This window comes from Podarcis melisellensis (genome assembly GCF_964234715.1).
Source record: "Podarcis melisellensis genome assembly, chromosome: Z".
Taxonomy (NCBI): domain Eukaryota; kingdom Metazoa; phylum Chordata; class Lepidosauria; order Squamata; family Lacertidae; genus Podarcis; species Podarcis melisellensis.
In genome coordinates this window covers 3,812,253-3,831,550 of record NC_138547.1, presented here as the reverse complement: position 1 = coordinate 3,831,550, position 19,298 = coordinate 3,812,253, and the positions used below count along the sequence as shown (strand labels likewise).

General features: G+C 44.8%; 1 protein-coding gene across 3 annotated transcripts in view; it reads right to left on the bottom strand.

The window, feature by feature from the left end:
* CERCAM (cerebral endothelial cell adhesion molecule) overlaps positions 1–19,298 on the bottom strand; it is a 52,976-nt gene that overhangs the window by 31,405 nt on the left and 2,273 nt on the right. Inside the window, exon 1 of one of the 3 annotated variants that reach the window (XM_081896451.1) lies at positions 15–337. The exons of 1 other annotated variant lie outside the window; for it this stretch is intronic. In XM_081896451.1, the coding sequence (XP_081752577.1) occupies positions 15–265 (251 nt within the window). In that variant the 5' untranslated portion in view covers positions 266–337. Of the gene's footprint in view, positions 1–14; positions 338–19,298 lie in introns of those variants that run through there. One more of the 3 variants, XM_081896450.1, reaches the window with a different exon arrangement.

The window sequence follows — 19,298 nt, the reverse complement described above, 5'->3', positions numbered from 1 at the left end:
GCTGCGCCCCTTACCAGATGGAGATGCGCTCTTTGGGGTAATCCATGCGCTCCAGGGCCCCCAGGTAATGGGGCAGAGAGTGCTGGGAGTTGCGAGCCAGAATAGCGAACACCACGGTTGGAAACTCCTCCCGCGGCCCGGCAGGGCTCCCCGTCCTCTCAACATCTTCCCCCTCCTCACTGGGTGGGGTAGAGACCCCCAAACCGGAGCGCAGAAGGAGAAGCAGGGCGCAAGGGAGAAGAGACGCGGCCGCGGGAGAAACCATGTCTCGGAGGCTGCAAAACTTATGGGCGCGCAGGGTGGGGGCGAAGACCGACGTTTGGGAGGGGAGAGGCGGGGAGAGGGCCAAGGGGGGCGGGCCCAGGACACGGGAGGGGGCGGGGCCGAGAAATCCAACATTTTAGTAAATCGCCTTAAGTTGAATCATAGAGCTCAATGTTGTCTGCGGCTCTCCAGAATTTCAGGCAGGGAGATTCCCCCGCCAGTCCAGGGCCTGGATGCTTTGGAATACCGGTTGCTGGAAAACACGAGTTGGGAGAGGGCTCTTGCGCACCAGTCCTGCTTGCGGTGTTTCCATGGAGCATCTGGTTGGCCCCTGTGAGAAGAGGGTGCTGCACTAGATGGGCCATTGGCGCGCGCACACATCATCATCATCATCATTATTAGTAGTAGTAGTAGTAGTGGTATTAGTACCCCACCCATCTGGCTGGGTTTACCCAGCAACTCTGGGCGGCTTCCAACAAAGACAAAAACACTAAAATCTCACACATTAAAAGCTTCCCTGGACAGGACTACCTTTAGATGTCTTCTGAATGTCAGGTACAGTGGTACCTCGTGTTACGTACTTAATTCGTTCCGGAGGTCCGTTCTTAACCTGAAACTGTTCTTAACCTGAGGTACCACTTTAGCTAATGGGGCCTCCCGCTGCTGCCGTGCCACTGCCGCACGATTTCTGTTCTCATCCTGAAGCAAAGTTCTTAACCCAAGGTCCTATTTCTGGGTTAGCAGAGTCTGTAACCTGAAGCGTCTGTAACCTGAAGCATATGTAACCCGAGGTACCACTGTAGTTGTTCTTCTCTTTGACATCTGGTGGGAGGGTGTTCCACAGGGCGGGTGCCACCACTGAGAAGGCCCTCTGCCTGGTTCCCTGTAACTTCACTTCTCGCAGTGAGGGAACTGCCAGAAGGTCCTTAGAGATGGACCTCAGTGTCTGGGCTGAACGATGGGGGTGGAGATGCTCCTTCAGGTATACTGGGCTGAGGCCGTTTAACACACACACCATCATCCCCAGTCCAGAGCCAGAGAGAAGCATCACAGCAAGGGAGACCCACCCATGAGGCAGCAGGATCCACAGGGGCAGCACCTCCAGCCTCGAAGGCAGGGGTGCCCAAACCTTTTTCAAAGAGGGCCAGATTTGATGAAGCGAACATGTGTGAGGGGCGACCAGAGTTCTGACCTTTTTTTTAGGATTGAACTTGTTGAGCTTTTATTAGGATTTTTTTTTTTTTGGTTATACATTTTTATTATTTTTTTTAAACATATCATTTCCAACAGTCATTTAACATACTTTCTTATCTTATATAATACTTTGGACTTTCGTCAACAACCTCCGAAGATTTTCCATTCTTTATCACTTATTCTGCATTTTTTACTTTCTCTGTTACTTTTAATTATCCTTAACTAATAATTCTCTTCATAGTCTTCCTTGCAATATTTCACATAGTCATCCTTACAGAACGTCTTGCAGTCCTACTAGCGTAATCTGTTTGTTACAACTGCTTTTCAAATAGTTCAAATATTTACCCCAGTCTTCTAAGAATCTCTGGTCCCAAAGTTTTCAAACCCTTCCTGTTAATTTATCTAACTCTGCATAGTCCATTAATTTCATTTGCCACTCTTCTTTCATCGGTAATTCTTCTTGCTTCCATTTTTGTGCCAGTAGTATTCTTGCTGCTGTTGTTGTATATAAAAACAATTTACAATCCTGTCTGTTAATATCCTCTCCTACAATGCCAAGTAAAAATGCTTCTGGGTTTTTTTAAAAATAAATGTATATTTCAACATCTTTTTCATCTCATTAGATATCATTTCCCAGATGTTTTTCACTTTCTTACATTCCTGAGCTTTTTTTAAGGATTTTACCCCAGGAGATAAACTGCCACAGGGGCCGGATTAAATGGACCAGAGGGCCAAATTAGGCCCCCGAAACGGACTTTGGATATGCTTGCCTAAGGAATGTGTCACTTGCCACTTCTGCCGCCATGACAGCAGCAACTTTTGGCAAATAGAATGTGCTGATGGCGTCCTCCCTCCCTTGTTCCCAATGCTGATCTCCACTCACCCCTTCTTCCCTGCCTAGGGGGTGGGGTGCCATTTTGTTGTTCACCTCAGGACCCAAAATGAATTGGGCTGGCCCTGCATCACAGCCACTGAAATATATTCAGAGTCAAGCTGCGGAGCTAAGCAGAATCCCACCTTCATCGCCACTGAAATATACTCAGAGTCGAGAGTGGATTTCATGCTCTTTATTCAGCTCATAGTGGTGAGGAGGAATGGAAGTTCCCCCAGAATGTCTGCTTTATATACATTATTTACACAATGGGCCCCACATGATTGGCTAATTCCGGGAGTCTCCTGTAGGCCAATCAGGTTGCGGATTCACCCACCTGGAGCTGGATTGGGTGGCTCCTGCGGACCAATCAGACTGCTGCATTCTGGATCCTATTGTTCTAGGACCAATCAGACTGCTGCATTTTGGGTCCTATTGTTCTAGGACCAATCAGACTGCTGCATTTTGGATCCTATTCAACTCAGTACATAACAGCCACCATCAAAGTGCCTAGCTACGCAAGGGCCTGCTCAAGACATCATGGCACCAGAGGCAAACCACAAAATGGTGATGCCACCCCACCCCCTCCAGCCAGGGAAGAAGGAGTGAGTGAAGATCAACATGGATAACATCAGGAACAAAGAAGTGGGGATCAAATCAACCTTAACTGACGATCAGTGTGGAAATCAAAGGCCATCTTGGGGTGGGGGGGGGGAAGGGACCCACATTGAATCACACTGGGAGGGTGCAAATCCCAGCAGACTCTGGAAGGGAACCTGCCCCCACCATTTCTTCCCTAGAGGTACGAGACCAGCAGCACCTCCTTTTCACTGAAAGTTCACTGTAGAGACTGCACTGGAGGTGGCTGCTGAGGGGGGGGGGGCAGATCCAGCCTCCAAGGAGTACACCATCAGGTGTCAGCAAACTTTCTCAACAGGTAATTGGTCCACTGTACCTCAGACCTTGTGGGGGGCCGGACTATATGCGCCATGATTATGACCCGCATTTTTGGCAAAAACCCTTATTGGGACCAACCCCAACATTGCTCGAATATGATTGGGGGGGTTCCCTCATACACCCACGCTGCTTCCTTTGTGTTTTACGCGTTGACAGTTATTATTTCTCTCGTAAGGTGGGGTGGGGGGCTGAGGTAAATGTGCCATTCCTGTCAGCCCTGGAGAGCGTGTGCGCATGCGTGGGTGAAGGGAAAAGCCGTTGTCCAAGCTAAGTCAGGGCAGCGCTGCTCAAGCAAAAACGTTCTTTTCCCCACGTGAGGGAAGACGAGGTGGCGGCGGCTATTTACCCTTCCATAGCTTGCACCATGTGGCTAACAAGCGGCCTCCCCAGCAGAGCACAGAACTGCTTCAGAGTGCAGCCGCCCAGGTGCTCCCCACTTCCTTTGGCAGGGAGCTTCTGCCACCACAAACACTGATGGGCATCACTCCTGAGACGCCTCCAAGCCCCTGCCTCCGCAACTGCTTTTCCTGAGGTTAGTCGCCAGCAGCTCCATGGTGGCTCCTTTTCCCTCTTCCCCACCACCCACCCCAGAATAAAATATTGCTGCGCGCACGACGGATGGAGAATGGGCTGGGCTCGAGCAGCCGTCTGCCTCACTTTTGACCCCCAAGCCTGGCTGAGTCGCCAAAACCATCACACACACATGCTATGCTGGCTGCCTGGATTCCCAGACCGTCCGTGGGCTGGATCTAGAAGGCAATTGGGCCTGATGCGGCCCACGGACCTTATTTTGCCAACCCATGCTACAGACACTGTGGTGGTGGCGGCAGCAGCAGCAGAGGAGGCATTCCTTGGAGGGCAGATCTGCTGCCTCTGTGGATCCTGCCGCCTGAGGCAGACGTTTCACCTTGCCTCATGGGTGGGCTGGCCTTCTGCCAGACATACGTGCTTGGGGAAAGCTAATGGAAACACTCACCCATATCAGAATCTGGCTGAGAACCAGGATGACATGGGTTTATCCAGTTTCTGTAGGAGCTCTTCCGGCTGTTCCAGATGACCTGTTTATTCAGCAATCAATTTGTTTGCATGGAGGCTAGACAACGTTGGCTTTTAATTGAGCATTCATTCAGTTTTGTTTGCTGAGTGTTTAGATGGTGCTGAGTTACCCCATACCTTCCAGTGCATTTTGCCGTCACTTTCCTTACCTTCCTTTCCTATCTTTTGAAGATGTCAGTTCCTTGCACAAGACCACCCAATCCAGTACGAATGCACAAACTTTATTTCCTGGCACATGATTGCATCCCACCTAAAAACAGCAAAAGTCTGGAAGCCCCCTCAATCTGACCTGAATCATTGCTGAAGCTCCCTGCTCTACCACACTCACTTTCCTGAGTTTGAAAACCCCTTCCGGACTCCTGTCGCCTGATTCTGCTACATGTCCAGTTAAGACCTGACTACAACACTCCTTTGCAGGAGCACAGCATTAGAAGAACACTTAACACACATTTAAAGCACAGAACTTCGCTCAAAGAACCTTGGGAAAGGTAGTACCCCTTGCAGAGCAGTAATCCCCAGCATCCTTAGCAAACTACAGTTCCCAGGTTTCTTCCCAGTATGGGTGTGACCTGGAAAAACAGAGTTTGAGTGGCAGGAAATTGTGATGGGCTTTTGAACTGACATATTACTATCTAACCACACCAGCTTCTGTGCAAAACACGGGTTTGGTGGCCTGTTTTACGTGGTTGTTCAGAAGGGGGGGGGTGTCTTAGTTCCACAGTCTTCCCATCTGCTCTTCCCATTCACCCCTCACCTCCCTCAAATGATGTTTGGGTTCAGCAAATGCTTCTCCCAGTAGGGTGCTGCCATCTAGTGACCACCATTGCATCCTGCTTTGAGTTTTATTTTCACCCCAAAGGCTGTTTCCACGCAATGGACTTTTCGAGCATTTATCCTGATTGACTGGTTTGCACAAAGTTTGTGAGGCAAGTTAGATGATGTCTGCTTTTTACTTGAGCATTTGTTCTGATTTGTTTGCATTTATATGGCGTCGCACCAAGGCAAGACGTATCACGCCATTTCCCAGTGTGTTTTCCTGTTGCTTTCCTGTTGGGACTCTCTTTCATTGGAGGTTTTTAAGCAGAGGTTGGATGGCCTCGTGGATGCTTTAGCTGAGATTCCTGCATCACAGGTGATTAGACCAGATGACCATTGGGGTCTCTTCCAAATCTACAATTCTATGATTTCATGATTCTGTGACACAGAACAGGGAGGAATTGCTATCCCCTCAGAAAACAGGAATGCAATTCAACATTATCTCAATAGAATAAAAGACTGGACTGTAACAATGTGAAGCTCAACAGAGCATGGGAGTAGCCAGGATTTATGTTGGGGGGGCAGAACCGATTTGATCGGTCAGTTAGTTAAGTATTTGGCAAGAGTTCATCTGTCTCTTCTTTATCTAGGCATTTTGAAACAGGTGTGCATCTATCTGGGACCAGTAGATGGTGCTAATGTACCAGGTCCAGCAAAACACATGTTGCATGAAGAAGCATCGGTTCCAAAGGGATCCAATCAGGCAAGACGTGCCATTAAGATTTTATATATCTATCTGTGACTCTTGCCTCTGGCATTGGGGATCGGAAGCATCTGATTCTCTCTCTTAACGCTACACGTTTTTTTTAAAAAATATTTAATCATTTTTTCAATACAAACAACCACAAAAGGTACATAAAACCATAACAACACTAGTAACAGTTTGACGATTCAGATTTGAATACACTGAAATACCTATGACTACACCTTTTTAACAATATTTTCCCACCTCTCTCTCCTCCCCCTACTTCCCACCACTATCCGCCTTATCACTTAAATATTCCTTCCAGATTTCTTCATATTTATCCATTCTTAATTTGCGTCGACATGCAATTCATTCGTATGTAGCTAATTTGTCCATATTGTCAACCCATGTGCTCAATGGAATCTTTTTGTGGCTCTTCCAATTCATCAAAACAAGTTTTTTTGCTTCTAATATAGCATGGTCCATCCATTTTTTTTGACCCCTTGTAATCTCCCATGTTTCCGGAATATAATTTAGAATTAAATTCAATTCCCCTAAATAAAAATTTCTTTTTATTACTCTTGCTCTCTTAACTCTACACTTGATGAGCAGGGGTCCAGCAATGTGATGTGTGTGTTCTGCTTTGGTCCCTGTTCATAGAATCATAGAATTGCAGCGTTGGAAGGGACCACGAGGGTCATCTAGTCCAACCCCCTGCAATGCAGGAATCTTTTGCCCAACGTGTGGCATGAACTCGCAACCCTGAGATCAAGGGTATCACGCTCTACCGACTGAGCCATAGTGACCACTAGGATCCATTCATCAATTGAAATTATTTAATTTCCACCTTCACTACGAGGCACAAGACTGCTCACAAAAATGCAAATAATAAGAACATTCTTTAATCTTATTTTTTAGAAAAAAGAAATGTAGTACTAATTTAACAGATTATTTTTTTAAAGATATTTATTAGAATTTTCAATATTAATACAACAAAAATCAAAAAGAGAAAAATAAAAAATACAAAAATAAAAATAATTAAAAACACACAAATTTTCCATAACTTATTTTCCTTTAACTTTCTTCCCAGACCTCCTCATACCTCCCTTTTTTGTATTCCAATTTGAATTGTTAGTTCAGCAAATCCTTATCAATAAGCTTTAACCTAGTTCTAAACCTTTTTTCCATATTCTCTTAAAACATTACAGCTGGAAACCACTTAATTTCTATCCGACATTGTTCTAACATTCATTGATTTTGCAATATTTTTGTAAATACTCTTTGAATTTCTTCCAATCTTCTTCCGCCGACTCTTCTCCCTGGTCTCGGATTCTGCCAGTCATTTCTGCCAGTCCCATATAGTCTATCACCTTCATCTGCCATTCTTCCAGAGTGGGTAGATCCTGTGTCTTCCAGTACTTTGCAATGAGTATTCTTGCTGCTGTTGTAGCATATATAAAGAAAGTTCTATCCTTCTTCAAATTTAACAGATTAAACGGACATGAGAGTGCCCCTTTAATTAAGGCAAGTAGCAAAGAAAGAAAAAGTTCTGTATTCAAAGTCCCCAAGTCCGATGGCTTGCAAAAATGGCACATATTGAATCACTATACAGTAACATAATGAGTTGGGAGACCCCTCCTAAACCCTAGAAATTAATAAATAGTAGGGTTTTTATTATTTGAAGTATTGAAGGGAAGATTGGAGGCCAGCGGAAAAATATAAACCCGGGCCTCACCTGGGATAGACGGTTAACATGACAAAAGGTGTTGATGACCCATCTAAGAGAAATCTTGGGCCTGGGCAGACAGAAGGTTGCCAGGCTAACTGGGTGGGAAGTAACAGGAAAAGAGGGTCTTTCACAAGGTGTGCTGGGAAGAAGAGGGGAGAGAACAGACAGAGATCCATCTTGGGCAGGCTGGCTGAAGACACATCTTCAAAGTCTTACAATTTTTTAATTTCTAGGGTTTGAGGGGATCCCCCTCCCCAACTCACAAAACTAATTTAGGCCAGGCATGTGTTGCATGTTTATTTGTAGCGTAGGCCATGAAAGACACTCTCTAAAAGGCGCTCAAAAGGACTTACATACAGTGGTACCTCAGATTCTCAGGCAGCTAGTCCTATACAGTGGTACCTCTGGTTAAGTACTTAATTCGTTCCAGAGGTCTGTTCTTAACCTGAAACTGTTCTTAACCTGAGGTACCACTTTAGCTAATGGGGCCTCCCGCTGCCGCTGCACGATTTCTGTTCTCATCCTTAGGCAAAGTTATTAACCCGAGGTACTATTTCTGGGTTAGCAGAGTCTGTAACCTGAAGCGTCTGTAACCTGAAGCATCTGTAACCCGAGGTACCACTGTATTTTGATGACTGAGCTCACAAATCTTGCCCCATATGCCTTGTGTGGCATTGGGAGCAAAGCAGTAGTATTGTGGAAGAAGGCACTAGTCTTAGCCCCTTTCACTTATTTGCTTCTTCTCAACTGAAATGTCAACCAACGCATTTTATTCTCCCAAAAGCATATCAAGGTCAAAAGCATGCCCAAGCATCTTGCATCTTCCATCATCATTACCTATTTATTATTATTATTATTATTATTATTATTATTATTATTATTATTATTATTATTATTAATTTTATTTCTATGCCACTCTTCATCCAAGGATGACAGGGCATTTACAATATAAAAACACAAAACTATATTCCATAAGGTAAAGGTAAATGTATCCCTGCCCGTACGGGCCAGTCGTGACCAACTCTAGGGTTGCACGCTCATCTCGCTCAAGAGGCCGGGAGCTGGCGCCGTCTGAAGACACTTCCGGGTCACGTGGCCAGCGTGACGAAGCTGCAGCTGGTGAGCCAGGACCAGCGCCGCACACGGAAACGCCATTTACCTTCCCGCTATAAAGCAGTACCTATTTATCTACTTGCACTTAAGAGTGCTTCCGAACTGCTAGGTGGGCAGGAGCTGGGACCGAGTGACGGGAGCGCACCCCGCCGTGGGGATTCGAACCGCTAACCATGCGATCATCAAGTCCTAGGCACTGAGGTTTTACCCACAGCGCCACCCGCGTCCCCTATATTCCATAGTAACAAACAAAAACAACACTCCCAAAACACACACAGTTTAAAAGGCATATATTGTTTAATTAGTCCAAGGCATGCCTGCTGGTGGAAATCTCAACATGCTAGGGAACCAGGATTTTTCTCTTGTTCATTGTTTTGCAGTTCCAGACCAAAATAAGACATTTTGAATTCTCAAAACATTCAGATTTACTGCAATGCCAGCAGAAGGATGTCTGCCTCCATTTTTACAGCTGCAGAATTTGAGGTGCCAGTCTCTTCTCTCTCCACCCCCCCCCAAAAAAAAAAGTTTTGTAAACCTATAAAAGCAACTGGGAAAGGACAGGAAAAAGAGACAAGAAGAAGCACAGGAGAACAAACTGAGGATGACATTCTGAAGATGCCCCAGAGAAACCAGGAGAGCAGGAAGAATGGTAATTTTTTAGCAAGCATCTAGGGTGCTTTTAGTGTGGGAGATCAAGTCTTCCCACAGTGCAGTTTTGTTTCATTTTTGTTGCTGTTCTTTGCATCATTGGCAACAAAAAGCCAGCCCCTCCCCAATTTAATTCAGATTCAGATTTATTCTTTTTGGTAGAAACACACTAAAATAAAAAGGAGGGGAGGCCACTCTGCAACATTTCAGTGACCCATTTACAGTATTACTCCTGAGCCTGGAAGCAATCCAAGTATGGAGGAAGCACTCTTGCTGCCTTCCGCAGCTTTTCCTGTCACCAATTTTGACATTTGGACAGCCTTACCAAGTAAACCCCCCCTTCCCCCAATTTGCTAAGGATTCACTTGGTTATCCTAACACAACAGTGCCCACCTCAGCTGTACATCACCACCTGATCGCCATAGTCTAGAAACACTCCAGTTTGTCAAAGTTCTTAAGATGTGGCATCTAGAACTGGTCCCAGTACTTTGAATGTGTGCTGGCCAGCACAAAATAGAATGGAACTACAGTGGTACCTTGGGTTAAGAACTTAATTCATTCCGGAGGTCTGTTCTTAACCTGAAACTGTTCTTAACCTGGAGCACCACTTTAGCTAATGGGGCCTCCCGCTGCCGCCACACCGCCAGAGCACGATTTCTGTTCTCATCCTGAAGCAAAGTTTTTTTCTGAGTTATTTCTGAGTTAGCGGAGTCTGTAACCTGAAGTGTATGTAACCCAAGGTACCACTGTACTGCTTCTTGTGTTCTGGACATTATGTTTTGTAACTCACCATCAATTTATACGACATATTTCAAAAGGTCAAAGCAACCAAGATACAAAGAGCCCAGCTGGACCAGGCATAGGGCTCATCTGTTGCAAACTCTAATGTTAATTGGTATGATTTGTTGGCTGAAAATGGACAAAGGTTACAGCCCACGACTTTCCCATCATGCTCAGTGCACTTTTTTTGTGTACATTTAAAAGCAGCTTCAAATAATAAATATGTTGCTCAGATGCAGGTGGACCAGAAATGCCTCTTCAAATAAACAGAAAAGAAGCACCAAGGCAACCTACAGTTACGTAAATTCTGCTGATCTCTCCTCTCCAAAAAACGATGGTGAAGCCAGGAAGAAGCCAGAGGAGAACACAGGAGAATAATGATCTGAGGAGGATGACATTGTCAAGATGTTCTATTATTACAATTCGGGGAACAAAATTTCTAAGTATTGAAGCATGGCCAAACAATGCTGGTCACGACTTTCTTGGAAGAAAGTTTCTGCCTCCTTCCACGCGTCCTTTTTACTGTGCATTTATATAAAATCCTACCTTCAATACTATTTGCACCTGCAAAAGTTTCAGGGCAAACATACAGCTGCATTGGAACACATCCCATAACTTTCTCCTGAAATTCTGTAACTTTCCACATGCCAGATGTCCCAGATTATTATTATTATTGGCCCTGCCTTTGTTGTGCTGAAGTGCAAGAGTGCCCATCTCTCAAGACGGCAACAATGCAGAAACACCGAGGAAGCATCACAGAACAACTGGAAAATGTTGTGTGTGTGGTCCAGGACAATTCTGCCACTAATGCACTATTATTGCATCAGTGGCATGTTGCACAACAGACCTGAACACAGACACATCAGTTGGAAAAGCCCCATCAAATATACAGAGGGTGCTTCCAAGTGGGATGGGTACTGCTGCTCATGCGTCTTTAAAGACCTAAACGGCCTCGGTCCAGTATACCTGAAGGAGCGTCTCCACCCTCATCATTCAGCCCGGACACCGAGGTCCTTCTGGTGGTTCCCTCACTGCAAGAAGCGAAGTTGCAGGTAACCAGGCAGAGGGCCTTCTTGGTAGTGGTGCCCGCCCTGTGGAATGCCCTCCCATCAGATGACAAGGAAAATCCTACTTTTAAAAGACAACCGAAGGCAGCCCTGTTTCAGGAAGTTTTTTATGTTTAATGCTGTATTGTGTTTTTAATATTCGATTGGGAGCCGTCCAGCATGGCTGGGGAAACCCAGCCAGATGGGCAGGGTATAAATTATTATTATTATTATTATTATTATTATTATTATTATTATTATTATTATTATTACTATTATCATTATCCGCACAATGTCACTGGTATCAAAATACCGGATTGTATCTCTCCTCTGCCCCAACATTTAATCCTGATTTACCCTTCCAGACCCATTTTAAACATTAAGCTCCAATCTGGAAGCACCCAGGCTTGTTTGGAGTAGTGATTATTCGAAGGGGGACCCAACACATTATTAATTTGATCAATGGGGTACAGGATATCAAAATCTATGTGAGGGGTTGCCAACCCATTTTGAGTCTTTGAAAAGATTTGTAAACTAGAGAAACGATCATGGGCATGACATACACATACCATAGCTAAGCATAACCACAAGCTATTCTTTTTAAAAGCATAAACAAAAACCCCACTTTTTCCAAATTATTAACAAATACAAAAGTGGAGGGGAAACCAAATTTCTAAATACACAAAGGTAGATAAACACCATAGGAAACCACAAGCTATTCTATTAGCTATAATAGAATGTTTCTTTCAAGCTTAGGGTTGTATTGAAAGAATTTGTACTCAGAGTAGACTCATTGAAATTAATGAACCCTAATTAGACAAGTTCATTAATTTAATGAGTCTACTTTGAGTAGGACTAACAATGGATACAACCCCCTAATTTTAGTTGGCAAGAGGGGACCCCTGAGGGAGTGCCAGGGAAGGCTCCTGCGGACACATAAGCATTTATGGATGCAACAGGGCTGGCCCATGATCTATGCTATCAGCGATCAGTAAAACAAGCCAACGTATTGCAGGGGGAAACCTGTGGCATACCTTTGAAGATGCCTTTTCTATTAGATATCCATTGCTATTGGCTAAAAAGAATCAATTGTTGGTTGATTTGATTACAAATAAAAGAAAAACAGTGACGGCAAGATACTGTTCCAGATATCTCCATATTATATTATAAACAGGACAACAAAGAGAAGTCAATTTTTCACAATCTCTGCACAGTTACAACATCTTGAATTCAATTTAACATGTCTATATTGACAGTTTAAAACCTGTTAGGTCAATGCCATCCTGATAGGTAGGTCTCTGGAAAGTGGGGCATGTCTGTAGCATGGAAATAACCACACTAAACCATTTAGCCCCTTATGGCAAAGGACAATATTGTACTCCCACCTCCAATTCTTCCACCACCTGGAGTGGTGGCTGAATTATAATTCAAAGACCAGCAACAGGGCAGTGTGTCCTTACTTGGGTAGCATCCTCCACTACATCTGAAGGCAACAAGGCAGGCATACAGGTGCAAGGTACACAGTTCATAACTCTGGACATCCAATGGGGTGAATGTAAGAAGATTCAGAAAGGATAAAAGAAAGTATGAAAGATGGGTAACTACTTCCATCCTTTAGTCTTTTTATATATTCCATTTATTTAGGATAGACTCTTCTGGTTTCTTACAGGCCCACGGAAAACTCTCACAGTGACTTGCGCCATCTGATGCAAAAACCCTTTGCTCTCCATAAAATACTGCTTCAATTAAAAAGAAGAAGACAGCTTGATATCTTCATTGTACTTTGTGGCTCAAGGTGTTTTATCCCTCATTTAACTCGCAGCATAAGTTTCTAAATTCTACAGATCCTCTATACATCTGGCCTAATTCTTTGAATGTTTTTTTTAAAAAATAATAATAATGGGAGGAGTTTTCTTTTTATCCTCTTCCCGCCCCTAATAAATTCCATCACTTTAAAAGAAAGAGGGGAAAGGAGGGGGGAGGGGAGAAGGACCCCTTCCAAATTCTTCAGCTAGGCTCTCTAAAGTCTGGACACAGAAGTGTTTGGCCTGGAGGGGTGGGAAAACCCTCTAGGAAGCACTGACCCATACTTTCCCAATCCCCCCTCTCCCTCCTTTCTCTCCCACCCACCAGGACTTCGGTCAGTCCTAGTCCAAACCCGGGCAGCTGTGACCAAAAACAAAGCTATTTTCACACACAATGCCCTTCTGTCCATTCCCAGATGCTGACCGATGCAGTGGACAGAGGCCGAAGCTAGAGCCATTCAAGGTCCGTGCCAGGACCCTGCTGGCAAAAGACAATATTGGCAGTGATGAAGGGTAGATATTCTCAAAAGGATTTGTTGTCATATGACCCACAGAGACAGGCTGACCCTTCAACACCCCCCCAACCACCCAGGCTCCACCGCCCCAATAGCAACTGTCCACATTCCTGACCTCGGGAGGGGGGAAAGTTTAAAAACTCTTAGTGGAGAAACAATAACAGTGTCATGGAATTGATTTAGGAGGGGATTCTTTCCATTACAAAGGATGGACAAAAGGACTTAGAGTGGGGGGGGGAGAGAGTGCTCCCTCGCAAATCTCTGGAAGGAAACCGAATGTAGATAGAGCAACCATCTTTTGATGGACTGACAGTGGGGGTGGGGTGGATTTCACCTGTTATCCACACAGTCTTCTCCCCCCGCCCCAACTGTCGTCGGCAACTCACCCAGATTTCGGGGGCAACTCCAAGTTGTATTACATTTTAATCTGGTATGGAGTCAAATCTCCATGTTCTGTATTGCCACCTTTAACTCCCAGAGGAATCCCATTTACCCACCCACAGCCACTCTGAAGGTGGGGGGAAAGGACAGACAGGAGGGAAAGCAGAGAGAATCATCCTATGGACCCCTCCAGGCTGGTTTTCTGCTCTGTTTTCTTCTGACGCGATTGAAACAGTAATAGTGTGTTGGTGGTGGATGTATACTAGACTGTCCACACATCATTCTGCTTTTTTCCTTTTGCATTGCTTCCCTGATGTCACCACATTGCTATTGTTCAGAGGGGAACTCTTGCATTACAGCGCAATGAAACTGAGACCACAAAATCCCCAACAACCCTGGAACACTTCACAGGATTTCAGGAGGAAGCTACAAAGCACAGACAGATTGGAAACCAAGGAACCGTGTCTGCCCTGAAACTTTTGCAGATGCAAACGGTGTTGAAAGCAGGGTGGCATGTAACTTCACCAATGCCATCATGAGCACAAATCATCATGAATGCACAATAAAAAGGACACCTGTAACTTCCTGTTGAAATTCCATTGGGATGGTAGAGCTTACTTTTTATCTTATTTAAAGCCAAATCTACCAAATTCACACTCATGTGAACTGAAACACAGCTGTCCTTTGGAATTCACACTCTCTGAACTTTGTGATCCAGTTCTCCAACCAAGCAATGTTTACAAAAGTGATTACATGAGGTGAAATCGTGCATAAAAATAAATATAATGGTAAAATTAACATACAAATTGTTTTACCTTCAGGGTATTTACTTGCAAAAAAATGTGTACATAAGTTAAAACTGCATACAAAAATGTGCTTAAGGAGACAAATTTGCATTAAAATGCTCGTTAATTTTCATAAGAGTATTTTTAAAAAAATTTATGCAGAAATGTGGAATAGCAAATTTAAGATTGGAAAATTGAGAAACTAAGAAAACCAGAACTAACAGAACCTTCCATCCTGAGCAAAAATGGTCCATTTTATTCTTGTCCCACCTTTGTTGCACTGAAACCTTAGTTGATCAGCAGCAATAATGTGGCAGCCAGTGCTATTTTTCTAGAAAAAGAGGTGCAGGAACTCACCATTAACTCACCAAGAACACCTCCCTTGTTCTCTTAGAATGTCAATCGTGCCCACCTGAGAGCTTGTCAGGGAGCTACCAGAACAGCACAGCTGCTGTTTACAACACTTGCTCTGGAGATAGCCTATATCTACTGTCTACTGTTATTCTCCTTCTTCTATTCCCCACCCCACCCCCCAGACTGTATTTTTCATTTTTGTGTTATATTGTATGGTGTATTTTTTACTGCTGGAAACTGGATTTGCTCTAAATGAGCTAAAGTTACATTGGTAGGGAGCTAGCAACGAACTGTACACCACGTGTCTGCTACTTTGCTGATCAAAGGAGACGGGGGTGTCTCTGTTTTTGGAGCACCGTTTTCTCCTCAGAACTGGGTTCTGGCTGGTTCCAGATGGAAAAAAAAATGTCCTGGTGGTAGCCTTGAGGAAGCATCACAGAACAAACTAAAGCAAAATAAATCCACCACTAATACACTATTATTGTGTCAAGAATGTGTTTCAGAATACATTCCCAATAAAAAAATAATCTGAAACCCTGGAGACCTGTTGCCAGTCAGTGCAAACAATTCTGAGTTAGATGGACGAATGGTCTCACTGAGTCCAAGGCAGCTTTCTACGTTGCTAAAACAAAACACAAGCACGCTAAAGCTGGTGCCAAAAGGCCTGCTAACACATTATGTTTGTTCAGCTAGTGCACACCTGAAGATTTGCATTAAAAAATGTGGAGTACAGGCCAAATGAGACACTACATGCAGGAGCAACAAAGGCTTCTAGCCTGGCTAGTTAGCTGAGCTTATATGTCTCTGTGTGCATCATTATCAAACAGGCACAACCAGAAAACTAGACAAGACTGCTTGCAAGACCTTATTGGTTGGGCAGTGTATTAACCTTGCTTGTTTATAGGGGATCAGAGCTTAGCAGAATTCCTTTTGTAGCATGATCTGACATAACGCCATATACACAGCAGTTAAGTGAGCAATTACCATTATGATGTATCTGCTGTTTTTTGGCACAGGCACCTCGTCCCCGAAGCTTTTGAAAGCAAGGACTCATGCAGGTAATGCTTAAGTACAAAGGTACACTACAATATCATTTCTGAGCTTTCTGAGTCAACCATACCCTTCGATGCTCAGCTGGAAATTCTAACAGCACCAGATGTCTTAAACTAATGAAAAAGAGACAGCCAATCAAGGGCCCGGTTAACGCCATAGCTCAGTGATGGAACATTTGCTTTACAAGGATAAAGTACCAGGTTCAACCTCTGCCATCTCCAGCAAGAAGATCTGGCGAGATGCTTGGGAGCCACTTGCTGGGCTAAGTGGAAAAACAGTCTGGGCTGTATAAGGCAGCTTTAATCCAGCAATGTACCCAAATGGAGTTGCAGAATTATAAACTCAGGACAGAGATGCTTCCCAGAGATAAAATATTACCATTGGTACCCAGTAACTTGGTCCAGGGGTGGGGAACCTTTCTTAGCCTGAGGGCCACATTCTGTTCTGAACAACCTTCCAAGGGCCACATACCAGAGAGCAAAAAAATGGGGCAGAGCAACAAATGTAAATTTCACTTGTAGCCTGGTTTCTACACACCCACACCCACAAACACACACACCCTCCATCCAGGCAAGAAAGAAGCATCATCAGAGTTCAAGGGCACATCCTAAAGGTAAAGGGACCCCTGACCATTAGGTCCAGTGGTGACCAACTCTGGGGTTGCAGCACTCATCTCGCTTTATTGGCCGAGGGAGCTGGTCTACAGCTTCCGGGTCATGTGGCCAGCATGACTAAACCGCTTCTGGTGAACCAGAGCAGCGCATGGAAACACTGTTTACCTTCCTGCCAGAGTGGTACCTATTTATCTACTTGCACTTTGATGTGCTTTTGAACTGCTAGGTTGGCAGGAGCAGGGACCGAGCAACGGGAGCTCACCCCATCATGGGGATTGGAACCGCCAACCTTCTGGCTGGCAATGAGGTGTGTCCTGGGGCAAGTTCCAAGGAGGGCCACATTCAGCTCCCAGACCTGAGACTCAGCACTGCTGGGCTGTGAGCAACCTAGCCTGATGCAGTCGCAAAGCTGGAACATGTCAACATGACTCAACTGGGCAGCAATTCCTGTGCTTGTTTGGTAATTTGTTTGTTTGTTTTTGTCTGTTTAAAAAATAAAATGTTTAGTCCTCACAGCTAGTTAGAAAATCATGGGTGTTCTACAAACAGTACAGTATCTGGTGAAGGCTTAACCTTCCAATCCTTGGAAGAAAGAGGGTGGCAGCACAAGGATGGGACCTTTTCTGTGGTGGCTCCCCATTCGTCAGATACTCTCCCCAGGGAGGCTCACATGATGCCTTCATTGTCTTACCCATAGAGGCTAGTAGTGCAGGGCGCAGGGGCGCCAAGTTCTGGAGGGCGCCAGGGAAGAGGCAGAGGCTGGATGCGGCGCCTCCCGGCATAGCTCACCGCCCTCGCCCACCTCCACCATGCCCGGAGCCTCTGTCTGCCTTGGCCACCGTGGCATGAAGCGGCAAGGTGGGCAGCCCTGCCGTCCTCCCTAAAAAACTCTGGGAAACGGGGGGGGGGGGCACCAGAGGGAGCTTCGCACCACAGCACTGGATATGCTTAAGATGCCCCTGTTCATTACATATCTTTAGGTGACAGGTGAAAATGTTCTTCACTCTGGTCTTTGGCTGATTAAACAATCAATGGTATTTTAAATGTTTCTGGGGTGGGGGTGATTGTTTTGCTATGAAGTTACGTGGTTTTTGTGTTTTTATACTGCCAACTGCCCTGTGATCATTGGATGAAGTGTGGTATATAAATTTATTTATTTATTTATTTATTGAATAATTTGAATTCAGGCCTTAGGTCGCAATTTGTCTCTCAGGCTCAGGTCCTACACCTCTATGGGGCAAATAACATTGCCAAGTCTAACAGGTTCATCTTAAGGATCAGCATGATAAATTTAAGTTGAGCACTTTGAACACCCTGAAATCACTACCTAAATCCAAATATCATCAAAGGAGCCAGAGCATCTCTCCTGCATGCAGCAGGTCTCAGGTTCATCCTGGGCAGCATCTCCAGTGGAAAAAGGGTGAGGAAGCAGCAAGTGCTGTGGCCACGACCCTTCATTGCTGGAGTCTTTGCAGAGTGGCTGCTATTCAGAACAGACAACACGGCTCGATGGACAAATGGTTTGGCTTTCTCTAATGGCCCTGCTTTTGCATATATAAAGGTTTATCCCCTGCATTTTACACTGTACTATAATTTTATGTTTTGATGTCTGCTTTTCAAATGATTGGACACTACCTTGGAATACAATGTCGAAGATGGTCAAGAAATATCCTTAATCGATAATAATCGGGTATCACCACACATGCTCACACGCCAAGCAAATATTGCCCTGCTTGGGGAAGTGGAGAGAGTTCATGTTATGGGGATATTCTGGACAAAAACTGTCCCCAGTGTGTTCACATTTCTCAGTCAGATGTCCTCCTGAACTTGGGCCACATTCACAACACATGTTTAAAACACCATGACACCACTTTCAGCAGCCATGGCTTCCCTCAAAGAATTATGGAAGCTGTAGTTTGTTCAGGGTGCTGAGAATTGGTTAGGAGACTCCCTGCTCCTATTCCCCTCACAGACCTGAATTTCCCAGAGTTCCCTGCTAAACTGCAGCTCCCAGAATCCTTTGGGGGAAACCACAACTATCCTAAGTGGCACCATAGCGCTTTAAATGTGGGAAGCGGGGGTGGAGGAGAGAGATGAAAAAGGGGGAAAGGGGTGGAGAAGATTTTGCAAGAAATGTAGGGCCTTCATCAGAGGAAAGCACACATCCACTCCTTGCATGACTTAACCCTCTCAAAACCTTGCACTGACTTAAATATGTTTTACATGTGTTTCTTTAAAACATTTGCAGTGCCTGCTTTCTGCAGCAGAGCTATTGGAAAGAGCTGCAACTCCATAGCAAAGCCAACTATGTTTGTTCTTGGTGTGAGCTTTCGTGTGCATGCACACTTATTCAGATGCACACAAAAGCTTATACCAAGAACAAACTTAGTAGGTCTCTAAGGTGCTACTGGACTTTTTTTTAAATTTTTAAAATATATTTCAACTGTATCAGACCAACACAGCTACCTACCTGAATCTAGATCCATAGCAGAGCATCTGCCTTAAATCCATCCGCCTTAAATCCTGATTCAATCCCTGGCATCTCCAGGTGGGGTTGGGAGAGCCTCTGCCTAAAACCCTGGAGAGCCTCTGCCAGTGTAGACGGTATTAGGGTGGATACAACAGCATTCCA